At 34.4% G+C, this 22,431-nt stretch overlaps 1 protein-coding gene across 1 annotated transcript; it reads right to left on the bottom strand.

Annotated features, from left to right (window-relative positions):
* Nucleotides 1–4,291: 4,291 nt before the first annotated feature.
* On the bottom strand, nt 4,292–15,883 carry Nmbr (neuromedin B receptor). The gene is made up of 3 exons (XM_005334858.4): nt 14,857–15,883; nt 7,637–7,985; nt 4,292–5,738 (listed from the first exon to the last, which is right to left on the bottom strand). Exons 1-3 carry the CDS (start codon nt 15,276–15,278, stop codon nt 5,337–5,339), a joined length of 1,173 nt encoding a protein of 390 aa, XP_005334915.1. The 5' UTR covers nt 15,279–15,883; the 3' UTR covers nt 4,292–5,336.
* Nucleotides 15,884–22,431: the final 6,548 nt, after the last annotated feature.

Here is a 22,431-nt window from a genome sequence, read left to right as displayed (position 1 = left end):
GTCAAAGAATCCTCTTTTTGTATTTTTTTTAACAATTCCTGGTTCAAAGGAAGAGATTCACACAAAAGGATATAGTCTACGTGAATACCAAAACAAGAATTTGATGAAATTTCTCTTCATTATGGCATATATTGCCCCATTGAACATATTTTTCAGAAATATTTCCTTGAATTATGATACTACTAGATGAAATTGTATAAAACAGTAATAGATTACCTTTGTATGGGTCTATTGCAAGCCATGTATTAATCTGTGCTCATTTCAACAGATTTAGAGTTTAGCATTTTTATTTTACTTCTAATATGCATTACTCAATTGGTTTACTTCCGTAGTGTGCATTTCATAGATAAATTTGGAATTAATTTATTTTGACATCAGTGTTTGGTAGCAAGAACCATCTTAGGTTGCTTTCTGCTGCTGTAACAGAATACTATTGTAAGGAACGACATGATTAAACAATAGAGGTTTATTTGGCTCACAGTTCTGGAGGCAGGTGCTGTGGTTTGGATGTGAGGTGTCCTCTAAAAGCTCACATGTGAGACAGTGCAAAAAGTTTCAGAGAAGAAATGATTGAGTTATGAAAGCCTTAAACCCAATCAGTGAACTAATCACATGATGTTATTAATTGAGTGGGAAATGAAGGCAAGTAGGGTGTCGCTGGAGGAAGTTGGACTTTGGTGGGGCAAGTATATACAAATACATATATTTGTATTTGGCAAGTGGAGATCTCTCTCTCTCTCTCTCTCTCTCTCTCTCTCTCTCTGTGTGTGTGTGTATGTGTGTGTGTGAGTGTGTGTGTGTGTCTACTTACTGATCATCATGTGAACTGCTTCCCAACACCACACTCTTCCACCACGATGTTCAGCCTCATCTTGAGCCCAGAGGAATGGAGCTGGCTACCTAAGGACTGAGGCCTTTGAAACCATGAGCCCCCAAATAAACTTTTCCTCCTCTACAATTATTCTGAAGCAGACTAGGTACCCCCACCCAAAAGACCCTTGCCATAATTAAGCTTCTCCTCTTGTCAGATCAGCAGGGTGTCTGCAGAGGTTATTGTGGTGGTTGTTAGTTTCCTCTTTCTTGTAAATACCAGGTTTGCACACAAAAGGTGTGACAGAGTTAGTTCCAAAGCTTGTTGTACAAAAAGATATTATCTCTATTTTCTTGGTAAAATCTTGTGAAAGCAGTGTCTGGCCTAGAGGAGAGATGGGACAGAAAGCACCTGTCATGTGAACCTCCAAGTGCCCTCTGCCACCACCACATCTGCTGAGAATAAAATTCAAAGAATTTTCAAAATCTTTGTTCAGAGAATCTTAGGCAAGAACCACCTGTGAACCCTGAAGTCAATAACCCTGCTTCCTGAAAATTCCTCAGGTGTCCAGCTTTTTCTGTCCTACTTCAGTTCTGGTTGGGTCTTTCCAATGAAAAAGCTAACTAAAATGGGTGGGAAGTTCAAGTCTAAGAGACCACATCTGGCAAGAGCCTTCTTCCTGCATTATAACATGGCAGAACACATCACAAAGAGTGTGCATGAGAGAAAGGGAGAGAAGACAAACTTATCCTTTACATGCTTGCTATTCTTGCAATATTGAATCTATTCCCTTGATTGTGGCACATGAATCTATTCTTAAGGGCAGAAACTTCGTGCCCTAATAACATCCTGAAAGTCCAATCTCTCGACATTTTTGCATTGGGGATTAAATTTTAACCACATAAACTTGGGGGCACACATTTCAACCAGAGTAGCCGGAGGTGGTAGCACATGTCTGTAATGTAACCCCAGCAACTCTGAAGGCTGAGACAGGAGAATTGCAAGTTCAAGGCCAGCCTCAATAACTTAGTGAGGTCCTAAGCAACTTAGTGAGATCCTGTCTCAAAAACATTTTTTTTAAAAGGGTTGGAAATGTAGGTCAGTAGTAGAGTGCCCCTGGGTTCAATCCTCAGTACCAAAAAAAAAAGAAAAAGAAAACAAAGAAAAACAAACAAAACAAACAATAGGAAGAGCAGTGAAATCTTCAAATGTTCACAAACAAATATAGATAATCTCAATCTACAATACAGTTAGCACCAAAAAAACACATTGATAAACCCATTGTAAATTGAAAATATCACAAGTTATCAATGAATTTAAAACACCTAACCAACCAAACATCATATTTTATGCCTACACTAAGCTCAGAACACTTATATTAACCTAAAATGAGGTAAAATCATTAAATAGAAGGCCTATGTTATAATAAAGTATTGACTATCTCACACTTTTTTTTAGTATAACTCCCTATAGATTACAAAATCAGCTGTTTACCCTCATAGTCAAGACTTAGTGGCCCACTGCAGCTGCCCAGCTTCACAAGAGTATTGTACCATAACTAACCAACTCAGGAGAGGATCACGACCAAAAATCTAAAGTGCAGTTTCTACTGAATGCATATCACTTTTGAACAATTGTAAAATGGAAAAAAAAATCATATGTCTGACCATCTTATAAAAATATTTCTACAAGTAAATATGTAAAACAGATATGTATGATTTAAACATGTGAAACTCAATAAATGCCAAAGTAAAAACTGTAATTTTATTATGATCCCAATCTTGTGTGTGGTATGAATGTGGAAGTTTTGTTTGACTTGGAAAGTGTAAGATAATTGCAACCATTAAAGACTCATTTTCATCATAAAATATGTTTTTTAAATATATAAAATATACTTTATGCTGAGAAAGAGAGATAAATGTGATTATGCATCAGAAAATATATTGCAATGTAGTAATTCTCAGGACTCTATTTCAAAGAAAGGACATATTTGAGAAAATGATGTGATTCACAGAACTTTTTGAAAATAAGAAATCCTAACAGGAAGTGAGTGGATTAACATTATAACCCAACAGTAAGGTACAATAGTCAAATTTTTAAAAAAGCCTCCATAGATAATCTTTAACCTGCTTAATTTGCAAACAGAGTTGTAAGAGTATTGACTGAGTCTCTAGAAAGCAGGATTAACACTAAAAGAAACTCTGACTTTCAATATCTACTTAAAACAGCCAGAAGGAAAATTTTATAAGAAGACAAAAATTGATAATATTATATGCTCTGATATGTGACTATTGTTAAGATTATTCTTTCTAAAAACAGAAAAATAGAAACATGCCATTTCAATCATTTGTCATTACAGAAAAATATTTTTTAATAAAATAGGTGTTAAGTAAAAATTTTCTAAAATATTTTATAAACAATTGTTTTTTTATTCTTGTGAAACAAATTTGATTTTTAGGTTATATAACAACATTATTCTTTTAAACTAAATTATTAGGGATTTACTATTAATATGCACACATATACCTTAGTTTCATATATAAAAATATAGTTTCATATGCATATTTATCTTGAAAGATATGTGTTCATCTATATTGCAGTGTTTTCATCTGTATACACAATAGATATGTATGTATATATTAAACTAGGAGGATTATTCAAGATGTATGCTTATGTATCTTGAGATTTTCACCTGTATCTACCATCATCTTACACCATCCAGAAGAAAAGTTCTGCATTGAGCAACATTTTTTACTCTGAGGCTCTGACTCCTTAGGTTTCAATGGATGGCCCTTGGAAGATTTAAAAATCAATATAAATCCTGTGCATGCTATTTGTGTGACTTTATAATGGGAGGATCTACAGTTTGTCTACAGATGAAGAACAACTCTTCAAGGTAATGGGAAGCCACCGGTTATTGGCAGTGGAATAGTGAGATGCACACATCACGCCATGGTATCTGCTATAATAGCCCAGCTCTTCCACACAGCTGATTAATCTTCTTCAAGTTATTTAATATCTCTGGGCTTCAATTTCTTAATGTATAAAGTAAAGATAGTAAAAAGACCTACTTCAGAGGTGAATGTACCATGTAGTTAATGAAGCCTAATGGGATCCTGATAAAGTGTTCACAACACCAGATGTTTTAATCTAATTTGCAAAACTGTATACTTTTTTTGAAAAACAAAAAAGATGCCCCCAAAATGGATAAGTTTATACCCTGCCAAAACTGGATCCTAGTCTCTTTCACCTCAGTGATTATATTGAGGACTGAGTTAAATAATACATGTATATCTTTGGGAGTATTCTTATTACACAGAAAATATTTTATTTGTGCTTGTTGTCCTAATTAGTATCAAATGGCATAGGCAATTTTCTTGTGTTTATTTTTCCAATTGCTATATGCAATTGAAAATTTCATATGTTAAATGGGATGGATTAGCAGTATTTAAGGAAGAGCTTAAACATAAATATTTAAACAGTTATCTCAGCAAATTGGGAAAAAGCAATAGTATGAAATACATTGTTTCAAGTATTAAGTTTATTGATACATGCTTAAGAAGGGGCTAGCTTTTAGGATTTTATTGAGATCATGGTTTTATTTTACTGAAAAAAAATCAAGATATTCATTCAGAGAAAACTGTGATATCATGCATAGAAAAATTGCTTAAGTGAGATTTCACATACTTGTCAGCTGGCTATTGCCAAGGAGGATGAGAACTCACCAGAATTACACAAATCTTATCACATTTACACAGAATCAACAGAACTGTCAAGAATTTAGCAATGTATACAAAGACATGCAAATTTCTGAGTCATAATTTTACAATTTGGGCCACATGAAACCAATTTAACGTTCATAAGATAAACCATACTGATATGACACCTATTTATAATTCATAATGCAAGTGTCATCATACCTTCACATTACATTCCTAGAAGTTACAGATATTGGCTACTTTTATAAGCTATGATTTATCACACAAGGAATCACAATAAACATTGATTTGTGATTAAGCTCCACTTTTTTATTTTCCATTATTTTACTAATACGTATGTGTGTGTGTGCACGTGTGTGTACTAGTTATGAATAAAATGTACTCACCAGGAAAATATAACTTGTATTCCTAATAATAGGAATTCAATATTCTCCCTGTTGAATCATTGACTCAATATACTAATTTATTTTATGCTTCAAGAGAAAACAAATTTAAGTTAAATATGCTAGAGTTGGCTCTAGCCACAGCCTAAATCTTGAAGCAATTTTCATTTATACACATATTAAATTGGGTTTTGAATCACTTTTAATATGAGATACGTGTGTAGCATATGGGTGTCTGTAATGCAATTTAAAGTTTCATTCAGAGTAAACTGTATCTTGCCTTTTCTGAGTCAATCATTAAAATGTCTAACGAATTAACTGAGCAACAGTGAGAATGGAGAAATTACTTAAGAGTTCTTCTCTGCTCAGTAGGAATAGGAAAGTTAGAAAATTCTTCTGAAGAAGTATGTTGAATGGCCATAATCACAGCGCCATTTCCTGTTTCACACTGTGCCCATTTAGTAGCGCAGAATTGGTCACCACGTTCTTTGCATTGCTTTTCAGAGATGTCATACGCACAGCTGAAGAGCTAAGGAGGTAGCTGGTGTTTCTCTCTGGATAGGACTTCCTCCCACAACACAACTGGCTATTAAAATGTTTCCTGAAGCTTTCACTGAGGAGATAAAGCGCAAATGGATTGACACAGGAATTACAAAAACTCAGCACTCTGGCAACTAAGGTGACAATCATGTGACCTAGAGATGGGTCAATCTCCTTATAGTTGAAGGACCGGTAAAGGTAGAGAATGTGATTTGGAAACCAACAGAAGACAAAGCATCCCACAAAGACCAGCACAATTTTAGCCAGGCGTTTCCGTGTTTCCATCTGTAAAAGCAGAAGGAAATAGTCCCATTGGTTAAAATGAAAACAGAGTTGTCACATTAAAAATTTACACAAGAAGAGTGAAGCTTATGACAGCATGACAATACCTCCATAAACATAAAACATGTATTCTTTTTTCAACAAAATGATTATTTTAACAGCTTGGTAAGGTACATTTTGATCACTACACTATTTTCATTGAGTTTACATAAGACTAGATGGTAAATTATTACCAAATGGCTACGTATTCATGTTAAAACTGTGATCTGAAAACATTCTTATTTTCCAACTACTTTCCTTTTCTTAAATTTTCATTGTGTTCAGTATAAATATGTCGTTTCTGTTTGTATTAAGTACACCAAATTAAAGAATACAAGGAATATATTCAAATTTAGATATTCTTCTAAAATCTGGGCATTTTAGAAAAAAATGATATATGAAAAATGATTTTTTTAAGTCTGACTACACATAAAAAGAAAAGGAACTCGAAATTTAAATCAAAGCATCTGGAACACTATAAACGTTAATCTTAGATCACTTTTACAAATGAAAATACATTTTCTTTTTTTCATCAAATTTATGTTATATATACTGTTTTATAAGATATCTTTAGAGATGTGATGCTAGACAAAATTCAAATATCAAACATTAGTATTTTTATTTGTTCTGTTTAGTTATACATGACAGTAGAGTCTATTTTGATTTGTTTAAATAATCATGGATTATATCTAACATCAAAAGTCCAAGTTTGAACAGATATTTGTCCATTTTGCCTGAATATTTATATAAATCAGTATAATGGGGAAACATAACTTATCAAAAGACAATGATGGTAGACATCACGTTTTTTTAGGTAGAACTATTCTTCATCAACTGGAATATTCCAGAGAAGACTGGAAAGTTTTAGGATTAAAACAGAGCTGACCTTGGGAAGCAACATGTGTGATCCAGATGTATCCCTGTGGCCTAATTTAGATGACTCAGCAATGTCCAATGTTAAATCTAGGTTTTCCAGCAGTGTCCTTCCCAGCAGGTGGAATATGGGTACCAGAATTCCATGGCAATCTATACCAGGAGATTTAGAGTAGAGTAGGCTGGGGGCCTTGAGATGACTTCTTGACAGATGACCCAGTTACCTCTGCCAGAGTTTATAGATGCCAATAGGCAAATTCACAAAGACAAGGTAGAACAAAAAACCAATGGGGCTGGGGTTGTGGCTCAGTGGTAGAGCGCTTTCTATCTCTTTGTGAGTCAACACAGTTTTACCTGAAATTAATACTGCATATTCTTTAAGAAAAGAAAAGCATATAGACACATATTATAATTTTTTAAATAGTATGTAATTTTTAGGGAAGTTTATGTATTTGCATTAGACAAGTATTTTCAGCCCACTCTGGATTGATACTTATTCCCTCTCTGCTGCTCTGATGTTATCAGAGCCTCACATTCCAGCATCCCACTGAAGCTCTATCCTCATATCCCAGGCAGTGCCTATAGTCTTTTCTGATTCATCCTCTTCCCAGATCCCTGTCAGCCTTAGTAGAATGATAAAAGAGACATAAACTAGGTAAATTTGTATTAAATATGTGAAATTTGGGGCTTTATAATGTTGCTGTCTGCATAAACATTTGTATGTAAATAAAAATCTTCAAAGATATTAATTTCTAATGCAGGAAATACAAGTCATAGTCACAGACCCATGTAGACTGTATCCAGTGGACCTTTGCAGGGCTATGACACAAACACACCCTAGAGATAACCAACATCCCTTCTAGGTAAAGCCAGTGCAGGTCCTATGGTCTCCTCACCATTTATGGAACAGAGAGCCACGAAATACAACACAAATGGCAGTTGCTTATTCCGACCAACTCATTCCCAGCACACACATCCACCAAGCTTACCTGCTTTTTCGTATGCTCGTTGTACTCTCCAGGAAGATTATGTGCACTTTTAATTAAAGTTTTTGCAATGTGGTAATAATAAATGCTAATAATAGTAAGTGGTATGAGGAAATAGACCAAAAATATGAGCACCGAATGAATCTTTGGATGTAATTCATCTGTCTGAGGGTAAGGTATACATGCTGCGAAGCTGCTATTATCCAAGCTGTCAATGCGTGCCACTTCTGAAAATACAGCTTCAGGAACTGCCAACAACACGGAGATCACCCAGATGCCCACGGCCTTCACACAGGTCCACAGCAAAGCCCCCGATGCCTGCACGTCCATGGGATTTACTATGGCTCTGTACCTAGAAAGACAATTCATCTCGAATTATTTCCTTTAAAAAAAAAAAAAAAAAAGAAAAGAAAGAAGGAAATATCACTTGGAAAGAGGTACCAGTGCTTCTCTTGCTGCCTGGCTCTTTGGTAGAGTATGGAAGAACTAAGTTCCCTGATGTTTCTGTCTCAAGTCTTTCCACTGATAATGAGTATGCAAGACAAAAAAAGAGAAAAATATTTTAAATTGGTATTTCTCTAATTATCTTCTGTTTACCTATTTCACAATTTTTTCTTCATCTATACATACTACTACATGTCTCACCTTTCATTGAGTATCATCATTTATTGAATTTTCTTGTTTAAATTCTTTCATTTTCAAAATTTTATTACTGTCATTGTTATAGAAAGGCTACATCCATAAGACATTAAATGTCCATAGTATAATACAATTATATTCTACCTTGATATTGTATAGCTTCTGAGCCTCAGACCTCCAACTTTCTTCCTAAAGACAAAATAAATCTTAGCTACTAATCCAAATTGGAACTTTCTATGATCCAATCATAAGAATTGAAAATAGGGCTGAGGATATAGCTCAGTTGATAGAGTACTCGCCTTGTATGTACAAGGCCCTGGGTTCAATCTATAGCACCACACACACAAAAAAAATAGAATTGAAAATGGAATAGTATTTTTCTTTATAGCTCATATCAGCAATTCCTAAAAGTCTCTCTCATCCCACCAAAAGTACTACTGGTGGTCACACATCAATCATAACTAGTGATAAAGGATTCATACTCCAGGACACAACTTAGTTCAAAACTTTCTACAGCAAAGTCATTCACGTACATTATTGAAGTAATGATGGTGCAAACAAATCAAAATTGTATTCAGGCTTCAATTTATTTATTTTTGTATTCAGAAGCATTCTAGGTTGCAATCTGTCTAGGAGATAAGAAGATGCAGTAAAAAGTGATTTTAGTCAGACAAATCTAAATTATCATCACATCTCTGATATCCTTTGGGAAAATCACTTGAGATCTGAATTTTCTTCATTTGTAAAGTGGAGATAAGAATACTTTGCTCATTTTGTGTATATGTGTGGTGGTGGGGGAGATATTAGGAAAAAAGTAAAAAACACCTGTTAAGAGCCAGACAAGTAGCAGATCCTAACCATGTCAAGACTGTGTACCTTCTCCTTATTTAAACTTGAATTTTTCTGATGCTCATAAAGGTCAGCATATTCCAAGACTCATGACAACCAGTTAGGTCTCCTTCTCTGGTCTGTTAAGATCCTACTCTCCTCTAGAGATGAATAGCTCACAGCTTCAACATCACCCCCAGGCAGCCCCTCCCACATCCTGACTCATCCAAGAGATCTTTCCAGACCCTCCATGAGGAAGGGTACAATTCATATTTTAACCTAGAGGAACTTCCCATATGAAACAAAATGCAGAGAAATTAAAGGAGAGCAACAGTATAGCAATCACACTGAATTACATGTAGTATGTACAGTGCACATTCCCCAGGTTTCCAACATGGGAGAAAGTGTTACCTTCCCTTATTCTTAATTGCATATTCTTAAAGAAATGAAAGAAGAATTAAAATGAGCTATTTTTCTCTATTTTTTAAGATCAGATGAATACATTCAGAGGTTTTACTTTTTAAATTAGAGAGCACTGAGTCCTAGAAATAAAAATAGAAATGCCGGTTTCATCCCACTAGTGGATTAAAACAAATTCCATATCATTACTGCCCTATTTCTAAACAATATACTGTTTTTATTTATATTTATAAACATTTATAAATATGTTTATAAGCAATATAAACATATTTATAAATATATTTATAAACAATATACTTACTTATTACTTGAATTAAGTATTAATATCAGTTCTCAACATTCTTTTATGGAAGTTCAAGATTTTTCCTCTTATATTATGTTTACTCCACTCCAAGCCCAATGTCCTGATTTAGTCATTTGCATGGTGTTTATTAAATATGTGATACAAAATTATTGTTATGAAATCATTTGTTCACTTCAGAATAAAGTACTATACTAAGATCATATATTAGGATGTTCTTTCTTATTAGCATTTCTGATTATCCTAGAGTTAATACTTGTTCATTTTTTCATTTGCATAATTTCCCATGTACCTGGATTTAGTTTTTTTTTATATGTTTCTTTACCATCTTCCTGTATAATTGGAAGCACAGTTCTTTCATTTCAGTGCTTCTTCTTTCTTAGTTTCCAATTCATCAAGAATATTTCTACCTTTTTATGGTTTTACTTTCTAAGATACTTTACTAGTTTTAGTTTTCATCCTTTATTATAAAGTTTTTATTTCTACTATAATACTTGTGTTTTATAAAAGTTCTTTCTTGTTTTCAAATCATTCTTTTTTTCATAGTGTCATATCGCTGTTATACACGTATTTTCTTATATTATTTATGAAATTCAAACAGAAAAAAATTAATCTTCACCTTCCTGCATAGTTCTACTTTTTGTTTGTTTTATCTCTTTGTGCTGGAATCTCTTCCCAAAAGTTAGATAATTACTGATTGATAAATCATATTTAAGAAACAAGTACAAAACAAGATTATAAATTATTTTTATGCAGAGGAAGATTTTAAAAAGGCAGATAGGTGATCTCTTCAATTAGATCAAGCCTTCTTTTTAGACTATCAAAAATCACAAATGGCATTCTGAACGAACTCTGTGTATTTATAAAGTAGAAGAAAAATGTCACTTCTCTCCACAGCATGTAAGCACATGCTATTGCAGAAGCACTATCTTAGTTAATTGGGGCTACTATAACAGAATACCCAAGACTGAGTAGCTCATGAACACCACAGATATGTTTTTCAGGTTCTGGAGACCAGCAAGTCTAAGATCAAAATGCTTGCAGATTCCATGCTCTTCCTAGTACATGCACGGTGACTTTTTGATTCTTCTTCACATGATGGAAGGAACAAGGGTCTTTCCAGAGTAATTTATATAAGGGCACTATTTTTTTTTTCTTGAGGGCCCTGCTTTCATGACCTGATCACCTCCCAAAATCCACACACTCAACACTATCATTTTGAGGGTTGGGATGTAATCAAATTAATTTGGGGAAGACATAAACATTCATACCATAGCAGGTATGAATAATATATGCTGGGACACTTCAAATAAGAATTGAAACGGTAAATCATTCAATCTGATAAGATTGTTTGCAACAGATACAAAATTATTCACTTAAGAAAAGCAAGACGCTTTCATGCAAGATTGGGACAAGGGTAAGACAATCTTTTCAAAAGGGAAGATGTTGAGTTACTTCTTGTGAGATAAGGAGCTCAAACCCAGGAATCCTCTCTAAAGGACACATATTTAAATGAAAGGGCAGTAGTAAAAATTCTATAAAACTAGAAACTGAAGTTGAAAATAACACAGTACAGTGTTAATATTAGTACTGAAATACAGCTTACAAGCATCAAAGAATGTATTATATACCAACCACTGTTGCATGTGCATCTTTGGAAGCACAGAAATTTCCTTGAAATATTCTTATTAAATGTGGGGAAAATGTCTCTCACTATAAAAACTGTTTCACTGAACTCTTTAGCATAACATGTGTTTGTAAAAATTTACATTTTCCCTTATTAATAGTGTTAGAATGTTATCCCTAACTGCATAGTAGAGAATAATTAATCAAAAAAAAACAGAAATAGAAAATTATAATCACTATTCATGTATTAAGTATCAATGAAGAGATTCCTTTGTCAATTCCTATTGTGAATCTTGCTATCTGTGTCCAGTCTAAATTTAATGTAAAGAGGTAACTAAATTTAATCATAATACAAAATTAGATTGTTTTATCTCTTACAACACCTCAAAATTTCCATCTCCACATTTCCACAATATTTCTAGTTACATTATCTCCTTTTTTTCCCTTTTCTTATTCAAACTTTAATTTATCAGGCAGGGAAAAAAAACCAACAAGAGTCTAAGAGTGAACTATATGCAACAGAAGAGAGGGCTTTCTCTCTGCTGTATCTCTAGTACACAATATAATACCTGGCCCACAGTACATCCTCAATAAGTGACAATGTTGCCTGAATAAAAAGATGATCTCTTATTAAGACCAACTGTGGTAGAATGAAGTAGGCATCATTAGGTATTAGGTAAAAGTGGAAATGGTGGTGAGAAATGGAGAGAAGGCTAATAATGCTTAATATATGTCCATCTTCAGAATCACCTAGAGAACTGGAAAAGAAAAGATAAAGAATATTATTAAGTTTCTCCCCAGATTTAGCAATACAATGTCTACGAAATGAGATTTTGCATTTATTAAGATTTTCAGGTGATTCTGAATACCAGCCAGGTTTAGAGATGATTTTTCAAGACAGGGTACAGCTATGGGTATCTTTGCCACAGGCTTCCTATAAATTGATCAGTGCAATGGGTGCACATTTAGCAGCTGCACAAAGCAGTTAGAATCCTGCAGAAGCTCAGTATTTGAAGAATCAGATGCCTGCCTTTAGCATATGTTATTCCATGTTGAACATGTTATTCTTATTTTGCAACTGAAGAGTACACTGCCTTGTGAGCATAGGTATTGTGCTGTTTTATCATCTTTCTCCAGGTAAAACATTTGGGCATAACAGATGCAAGGTTAGTACCCAGGTGCCATAAACTCCAGCTGTGTGCCTGCTCTCCTTATTTATAGTCCCACAGGTTTCAGATCAAGGTGGATGAATAATCTTCAAAAACTATGGAGCAATATAAAGCATGGCAATATTATAAATACTGTGAGAATCATACAGCAGCTTCCTAAGTCAGGAAATGATGGTCCTAAGAAAAGAGAAAAGAGCTGGATATGAATGAGCTCAATGGGTGAAAGACTTCTAATTTCTAGCAATCAAATATAACAACCTTCACTTGATAACAAACCAATGAATTAGGTGCAGAAATTATGATTCATCCTATTTCTGTGGTTATATAAAAGCAATTGAGTTCTTTCTATTAAAAGCAAATTTTCCTTCCTGAGTTAGCAACTAGATACCACTCAGAACATTTTATAACTCATATTTTGTGAAATATGGGTCATCTTATACTTTTCAACTTCTATTTTTCCTACCCATTTTTATTTCCCTTTTTATGGTTTCCTCCCTTTTATTTCGGTTATGTGTTGTTTGTGGATTGTTTTGTTTTTTTTTTTTTCTAAGTTGCCTTAAATTCCTCGGAACAAGTTGAAAATAGACAAAGGTAGATTGTGGTCCAAGTAGAGGATAGCCCACCTTTCTTTAGCATTATAATTAAAATATCTGTGCTATATGCACAAAGTAACTTATATGCATACAAAACTAAAAAAATACTAACTATATGAAGATTTGCATTTTTGTAACCCTAAACAGCAAATTTACCTGTGTGCCTCCATGACAATAGTTTGAAAAAACTTGTGGGAATTAAATCAAGCCCTGGTTTTTGCTACTGTCATGTTCTAAAAAGAAAGTATAATAATAGAAATTCCAATTGTGTCACAGCTAATCATTGGTTTGCCAAAATAATTAACTAGATTTTTTTTTTTTTACTTTTTAATTAAAGTGGTTCCCATACTGAGGAGCACCTAAACTAAAAAGTCACATTTTAGTTTTGGAAGTCAAAGAAAATTTTTTAAAAGATAAAAGTAAATCATTTGCACAAAAGTCACCCAGTTCTCCAGGAGTACAGTTTTAGAGAATATACTACATGAACTAAAGTAAATCGTTTCCAGTTTTTTAAAAAATAGCTTTCCACTGAATAATATCTTTCCTTCAACAAAGTGTTGGTGAATGCCCAAGTTAAAAAAAAGGGTATTATTGCAAATACCATCAAATTCAGTTCCAGACTCATTTTCATTAAGAATTTAATATGTAAATTAAAGAGGAGAGTTAATTTCACCTTAATTATCCAAGATGTTTATCTAAATAGCTTAATTCTTCTCCCTCCCCCTTTTTCAGGGAATTTAGACCACAGCTCCATGCAATGACACCTAATCATAGAGTTTGTCCCCTGCCTGACTTAGTCCTCTTGCTAAAACACCCAAAGGCATGATTCTGGATAGCAGCACTGGATTCTGGGTCAGGAGGCCTAGAATTTTCCTCCCAGTTTTTTTCAAGTGGATTTACATTCCCTTAGCTTCAATACCTACACATGGAAAACCAGGAGGTTGAACCAATTAATCTGCCAGGTATAATAATAGACATTTCACATTGTTAGAATGTAAAAAGCGTATTGGATATCAAAGACATATTTTACAGCATTGTTTTATCTGTGAAAAATAATATAACTTGACTTCAGATATTAAATAGGAAGAATGGGGAAAAGCATCTGGCTGAAGAACATTTATTATTCTGTTTTCACTTCGATAAATATTATATAATTAGTGTGTGTAAATGATGCTTCTTCTTATTTGGAAAAAGAAATCTAAAACATATCCCTAATACTAAAGCAGACATTCTTAACATATCAGAGTATTTCCCAACTGAGTAAGGAAAGTACACTTTTAAGATTTAGGCACACACAAAGGGATACCACAAAATAGTTGCACTTCCGCATGTTTGTTCAATAGGTTTTCTATGAAAGTGATAATAAAGATTCTCAAAGTATGTACAGGAGTAGAGGAACTAGGATAGACAATATTAAAGGTAATGTCATTTAAATTATTTTACTTAACTTTTTGTAATTTTTTTCAAGCTTCATATCTCAGTCCTTTTTGACTCCACTTACTCTACTTCCCCCGTTCTCTCTTTCTCGTTCCCTCCTTCTCCACTCTCAGCCTTTCCTAGTGTCCTTCCCACCCTCTTTCCTTCCCCACTCCCCAACCACCATGCCCTCTTCTCCCCGCAACACTCCATTGCTACCTGTGGTCTTACCTGTCTGCGCTGAGGGCAGTGAGCGTGAACACAGAAACCCCCACGGAGGTGAGCTGGATGGCCGGGATCAGTTTGCAGCCCACCTTGCCAAACATCCACTCATCAAAGAAGTAGCGCGAGGCGTCCACCGGGACGCAGGTGAGCAGAAGCAGCAAATCCCCCGCCGCCAAGTTAGAGATGAAGATGTTGGGGACGCTCCTCATGGCGCTATTGGTGACGAAGATCTTCACCAGCATGATGTTGCCCAGCAAGCCCACCGAGATGATGAACAGGTAGAGGGACGGAATCACACAGCGGACCACCAACTCCGCGGTGGTCCCGTCGGAGCCCGGCAGGAAATCTTTTTCTGACACTTTGGGAACGAAATCGCTCTGATTGGCTCCGATGAACAGGGAGAGGTTGGGGAAAGATTTGGGAGGCATGATGTCCTTTCCGGGCGAGTCTACTGGAGTTTTCAAGCGTCCGGGTGCCCCGTGAAGTGCAATGCACACTCCTTGGGTTTAACTGATGCCCCTCTCACCCTGGCAAGTTTTCTGCTCTCGAGCAACCCGTCACGCTGCGGTGTCCCTTCGCACACAGGAACTGGGGGAGAAGTCGGTCCACAGCTCCAGAGTTGCACTCTGGCAGGGGTTACATTGGCCACCGCTAGCTCAGAATTAAATAAATCAAGCAAAGCAGTGGTGTCTCTGTTCCGTCTTGCAGTGGCTTGTTCTTGCTGATAGCAAGCGGAGAGAAGCCCTTTGGCGAACAAAGATCTGTCACTCTAGGGTTAGAAGCACCTGTCCCACTGTTCAAGAGCAGCAGCAGAAGTCACCCTGGCGCTGTCCAGCCTGCCAACGCTGAAGCTGTGAGAAGCAGCGCCCGCGCGGGGCCAGGGCCACTGTGTGTTCGTCCCACACTTACACACTCAGCTCCTTTCCGCACGCAGGTCCTGTTGTATGGAACTGGGAGGAAGCTGAGCCCTTTCTCTCACATTGCGTCCCTGTATACTTCCATTCTTACCCGCCTCCCAGCGGGAGGAGCCCCAGGCAAGAAGTTTGTGGATCTCTGATGATTTGGGAGCTGAGTTAGCAAGTCCTCAGTGTTGAATTTAGGAAGCAAACAAGTGACTAAGGGTAGAATAAATGAATAGAACCCTCTTCTCACTCTTATTTCTATCATCTTCTTTTCTTACCTTACATATATTTTTTTTTTTGGTGGAGGGGGCAGAATAGAACTCACTTGTGCCTCACTTGTGCATAATAAGCAACCATCTATCACTGAGCTACGCCCCTCACCCTACACACTTCTTATATGTTAAGCTCAATCTAACCACCATTCAGAACGAGCAATCTGGTCACCAGCCCCCAAGGAAACCTCTATGGACCCTGTTTTCATCTTAACTTACTTTGCTTATTCTTGTACATGCCTTCTGGTGCACATGTGAATAAATCCCAGGTGTGAAATTGCTAGTCACAGTACTTATGCACCTGTAGGAGAACTGACAATTTTCCAAAGTGAATTACCGACCTTTTTTTTCTTTTTTTTTTTTTTTGAAACTCACTTGCTAGAATCTATTAATGCAAAATAAAGGTGTGTTTTACATTGAGTACTGACACTCCTAAATAAAAATCTGATACTTCTTTTTTTTTTTTTCTTTTGATACAAAGTCTCATATAAACTCAAACTCCTGAGCTCAAGTGATCCCTCCACTTCAGTGACTGGAACCATGCTGAGAGCCATAGCCAAGTAGGAATGATATTTTGGTTTGAAAGGTGACCCTGCTCAGGGATTAGGGCGGCTCCAGGTTTAGGATGGATCCTGCTGGAATAGGGTGGCTCCAGGATTAGGGCGTATCCTGCTGCCTCAGGCACCCACTCCTTTAGAGTTCCCGTTGAGTTCTCCCCTGGTTCTGAGAGTATTGGTACGCAGAGCCCAGCCGAGGGAGTGTATTTTCCCAGAACATGTATGTAGGGTGTCGGCGAGATCGGGAATAAGGAATTGCTGTTTGAATCTACAAGGCTTTTGTGGTGGCTCGGTTATTTTGTGCCCAACCAGACTGTGGCAGAACCATATACAGGATGCATCACTCCACCTGATTTGACACATTCTTTTAAATAGAATGCCCATTCAAGCAAAATAACTCCCAAATCACTACCACCTGAGTCTAAATAAACTGCTGAGAAATAATGGCTCAGTTCTGGAGTAACTAAATCACACTCTTTTCATTGGGAAAACATTTGACTATTCTTGGTTATTAAAGAATAAAATTTAAAAAATAACCAGGAAATTAGTTAAACACCACATAAAATGATCAGCTGTAAGTTGATATAATATGTACATGTGCAAAGCCATGCACTTGCAAAGCAAGAAACTTTCACCCACTATGAAAAGTGTTTCATTACCATAGTTGGTAAATGTTTTATGTCCTAACAAACATTTTTGCTTTTCACTCAATTTCAAATCTTTATTGCACTCTTCTTGAATTTCATTATTTAAAATAACCCATTATAAAGTTAAGATTAACTAAATAGAATTTTCATGTACATTTATTTGGATATATGAATATTCTATTTGTATTTATGTATCTTAACAATATAACAAGCCAATTAATATTACATGTAAATTAAAATGTATCACTAGAAATTTCATCTTGAACGTTATTTAAATTTTCTCTTTTTTAACATCCAATCTCATTATGCAAAGTAAATTTATAAAACAATCTAAATTATAAAAGGTCTCAAACATTCAAATTGCACTATTTTATTTTAATGTATTTGTATGAAAATGTATTGAAATCTAAATTACTGTACAAATTTCTATATTCTCCTCTATTTTTCTATATAATCTTAACCATTTAGATGAGAAAATGGTTAGTCCAAAAGCTGCTTTAACAAATACATCATTGGATGGATTGTAGATATGAAGAATCTGTATTTAATTTTATCCATTTTGAGTAAATCCATCTGTATTTACTCAAAGGTTAAATTTTGTTGCAGCAGAGAAAATTGTGAATACTTTAATAATGATGATATTATTGATATTTTATAAAATATGTTATAAAGTTATTATAATTATGTAACATATATTTAGATACATCACATAATTACACATAACAATATTGTCCTATTTCTCAATACAGAGCAGAAATAAATATCTACTAAACAAAGAAGCTTTTTACTCTATTTAATGCACCATATGCCATTTTACTTTTATAGCTCATTTAATGTTTATAAATATTCTTTGAGATAGATACTGAAGTCTGAATTTTACACATGACAAAATTTGGTCTCATAGTGACAACACAACCTGCTTAATTTCAAAAAGGCCTCAGTAAAACTATATTTTGAAGTTTATTTTACTTGAGTTAAGTGTCTGTTGTATCTTAATGTTCCTGTAGGGAAAAATTCATGGATAAACATAAATTTCAGTATAATTGAATGATACACTTTTTAAGAAAATGTTTTTAGTTGTCAATGGATCTTTATTTTATCATTCATTCATTCATTCATTCATTCATTATTTATTTATGGTGTGAGAATCTAACCCTGTGTCTCACACCTACCAGGCAAGCTCTTGACCACTGAGCTACAACCCCAGCCTGAATGATACACTTTAAATCCAGAGGAATTTAATGTTTTAATATACATTATACATTTTATTGCTTTAATACAAAAGCTATGTAGAACCATATTCTTAGTATTTAAAGTTTGCTGACTTGAGTAATTGCTATTGTTAAGTGAATGTGAACAATTTAAGATTTAAACTGATTTTATAACTTTCAACTGCCGCAATGAATCTTCCTTCAAGGTATTAAAAAGGAAAGGTTAAATATTATACTCAGAAAGACATTATATAGATTCCCCTTTAAGATCATGAACAACCCAAGGGTGCCCATTATTATCACTGTTATTTAACAAAGTACAGAATATTCCAACCAATGCTATAGCATTAGAAAAGAAAAGAAAAAGTCTAAAGTTTTTTTTAAAAAAAAAGAAGAAAGAGGAGACACTAATACAAAGCCATAAAATACTAAAAGCAGAATGAAATTGGCAAAATAACAAAAATCAATAAAAGAGCATAGAAAGTTTAAAAATAATTCCATGCAAATAAAAAAAACATAATATTTTAAAGTGTGTTGCAACAAATGAACACAGAAACTATAGATTATTCAATAGAGAGTACTGAGAAAACCAGTTCACATTGTGAGGAATAAAATTGAGTCTCTATGCAAAACTACATACAGTGTTAAGAGTTCCAGAGCATGAAAGGTCATAGTGCAAAAAGTTGTCTGAAAAATAATAATAGAAAAAAATAATAATATATTTGAAACCAAAGGGACTATGAGTGATTGCTACTTCCAGACAAGATTTAAAAAAAAACAGAGAAAATATTAATCAAACAAGAAAGACAAAATATAGAAAATAAGAGATTTAAACTTTGAACAAGAAACAGAGCAACACAGTGCTTACTGAGATAGGGTGAACAAAAGAAGTGAACTCTACAGCTACTCAAACTTACTGCCTAAAGAAAGAGATTCAAAGCCATAGAAAGGCATAAGAAACTCAGACTGACCTGGAAGACTCCAACTTTCAGAGGTGGGATTTTAGGATTTCAGGGAAACCCAGATGTCTAGAATTTGCAGGGCAGAGTCCTAGGAAGAGAGAGAGAGAGAGCAAGAGAGAGCGTGAGCACGCACTTCATACAGAGAGAACTCTGAAATAGTTCCATGTTTATTTTTTAGCTAAATAATTAAGTATATACCCATGTGAGAAAATTTTCCAAGTTTTTTAAAGGAACTACTCAGAAGGGGTAGGAAAACAAGGCCCCAGGTCAATCTATGACTTCAATATGCTGTATTTCTAGTAGCGAGTATAAAAACCCCTTTAATACACAGGGTATCAAGTAGGCTCCCCAGAATGGTATTGTGTCCATAGTTGGGAAAAATTTATTACAAACTAAAGGCTCTTCTGATCATGCTTTTCTAAAAAACTACACTCAAAAATCATGACAAAAATCAATTAATTGAAGTTAAATGAATAATGGTATAGATGATATAATAAGTAAATGAAGGCATTAAATAGAAATGTTGAAAAACTATAGTCTATGTGTTTAAGAAAAAGAGAAACTCATTATAGAAAATATAAGAATACATACATTGAATTTCTACAGAGGACAAAACAAGGCTTATGAAGAAAAATGAACTCCACATAATTAAGAGCAGATAAACATTGCAGAGGAAAAAGTGAATATAAAAGTAGAAATAGAAATAATTGAAAATGAAATACACAAAGAAAAAGATGTGAGTAAACTGTAGGAAATTTTAAGCAGACCAATAAAATTATAATTAGGTCCCTGGAAAAAGGGGAAAGAAGAAAGAGAATTTATAGAAATAAGGGCCTCATATTGATGGAAAGCTAAAAAACCCTCATACCCATGGAAGCACAACAGATTTGAACAGAAGAAATATAAAGAAAATTTTACCAAAATGTGAAACTAAAAGCTTTCTTTCTAATATCAGAAACAAGGAAATAATGTCCCCTCTCACCATTCCTTTTCCACATTGTACTAGAAACCCTAGAGATGCAATAAGATACAAAAACTAATGAGGTAAATTGACTGAAAAGGAAGAAATGAAAATGCTTTCCTTCACAGATAACAGAATTAACTATGTAGAAAATCTGAAGAAAAATAAAACATAAAAACTCATTGTAACCAATTAGCAATTTAAGCAATGTTGGCAGATATAAAGTTAATAAACAAAAGTCAATTGCTTTCCTATATATCATCAATGAATAAGCACAATTTGAAATTAAAAACCCTAAAACATTTACATTGGATCCCAAAATGAAATGTGTAGGTATAAATCTAATAAAAATAGATACACTATCAATATGAGAAAACTATAAAACTTGAATGAATGAAATCAAAGGATAAGATAAATGGAGATAATATTCTATATTCATGAATGAAAAAACTCAAGATGTGACTTCTCAATACCTTGATTTATAGATTCAAATTAAAATCTCAACAAGGTAAAAACTGTGGATATCAACAAACTAATAATAAGGTTTTACGTGGAGATGGAGAAGATCCCAAATAGTTAAAACAATATTGAATTAAAAGTACAGAATTAGAGGATTGACCCTATGTGATTTCAAGACATACTGTAAAGCTACATAATGAGGATAGTGTGATATGAGTAAAAGAATTAAAAATGTATGTCAGTGGAACAGACTAGAGACCCCCAAAATGTGCCCACATAAATATAGACAGTTTATCTTTGACAAAAGAACAAAAGCAAAGCAATGAAGCAAAGGAAATCTTTTCTATAAATGGTGCTAGAACAACTGAATATCCAAATACAAAACCACCACCAGCATCATCATCATCACTATCATCATCATTGTCATCTATGCACAGATCTCTACACTACACAAAATTAACTCAAGATGAATCATAGATCTAAATGTAGAACATAAACTATATAGGAGATCACTTAGAAGAAAACTTAGATGACCTTGGATGTGGCAATGACTTAGATATAACACTGAAAGCATAATCTATGAAAAAATAATTGATATGCTATACTTATTGAGTCAAATGAAATGTAAAACATCTACTCTTCAAAAGCTATTGTCAACAGAATGCAAATGCAGACAATAGACTGGAACATTTGCTCCAAAATATACCAAATATTAAAAAGAATTTTTACAATTCAAGATATTTAAAAGACATGAAGAATGGTTAAAACTCAACAATAAGAAAATTAACAACTCAATGAAAAAACTGATTGATGATCTTACAGACACTTTACCAATGAACAAAGGTGGGGGTGCAAATAATCACACGGAAAGATCTGCTGTATCACATGTGACCAGGGATTTGCAAATTAAAACTACAATGAGTTACCTCCATATACCTATTAGAATAGCTGAAATTCAAAACACTGACAACACAAAATGCACAGAAGGATCTAGAACAACAAGAGCTTCCCATTCATTGATGGTGGGAATGCAAAATTTACAAGACATTTCAACAGTTTCTTAAAATATATATATATATATATTTCTTTTTTCTCACCACATAACCAAGCAATTGCAATCTTGGTACATATCCAAAAGATTTAAAAACACACATTGAATGGATTCAGCTTGACATGACTCCAGACCTCCTGAATCATAACCACTGTGATTGCACCCAGAATAATCCTAACCAGTTTTTCATGCATATTTTCCCAGCACGCTAGAAATAGACAAAACCATTAGAGTAGTATATGGAGCTTTACAACCACACCCAGGCTTTATGGATGGGCCTGACTCTTTAATATTAGCTTATAATAAACTAAGTGCATTCCAGCTAAGAAGTCATTTTTGTTCTAACCCATTTATGTATCACTCTTTCTGGCCCAAATTGTGGAGATCCAACTGGTTTTGCTTGTGCCCAGGACCACATCTCCATCAGTAAGTCTCTCAATAGATTTCAATCTGTGCAACCGTAGGTTTGTCTGACTTTTTATTTGGTCTCTTGGTACCTTGCGGCTAGTCCCCATATAATAGGACTAGAGTTTTCAAGAACATATATTCACTAAAAATC

The sequence above is a fragment of the Ictidomys tridecemlineatus genome, chromosome 8 (assembly GCF_052094955.1).
Source record: "Ictidomys tridecemlineatus isolate mIctTri1 chromosome 8, mIctTri1.hap1, whole genome shotgun sequence".
Classification (NCBI taxonomy): Eukaryota; Metazoa; Chordata; class Mammalia; order Rodentia; family Sciuridae; genus Ictidomys; species Ictidomys tridecemlineatus.
The sequence above is the reverse complement of the archived record's forward strand: the minus strand, read 5'-3'. Positions and strand labels throughout refer to the sequence as shown.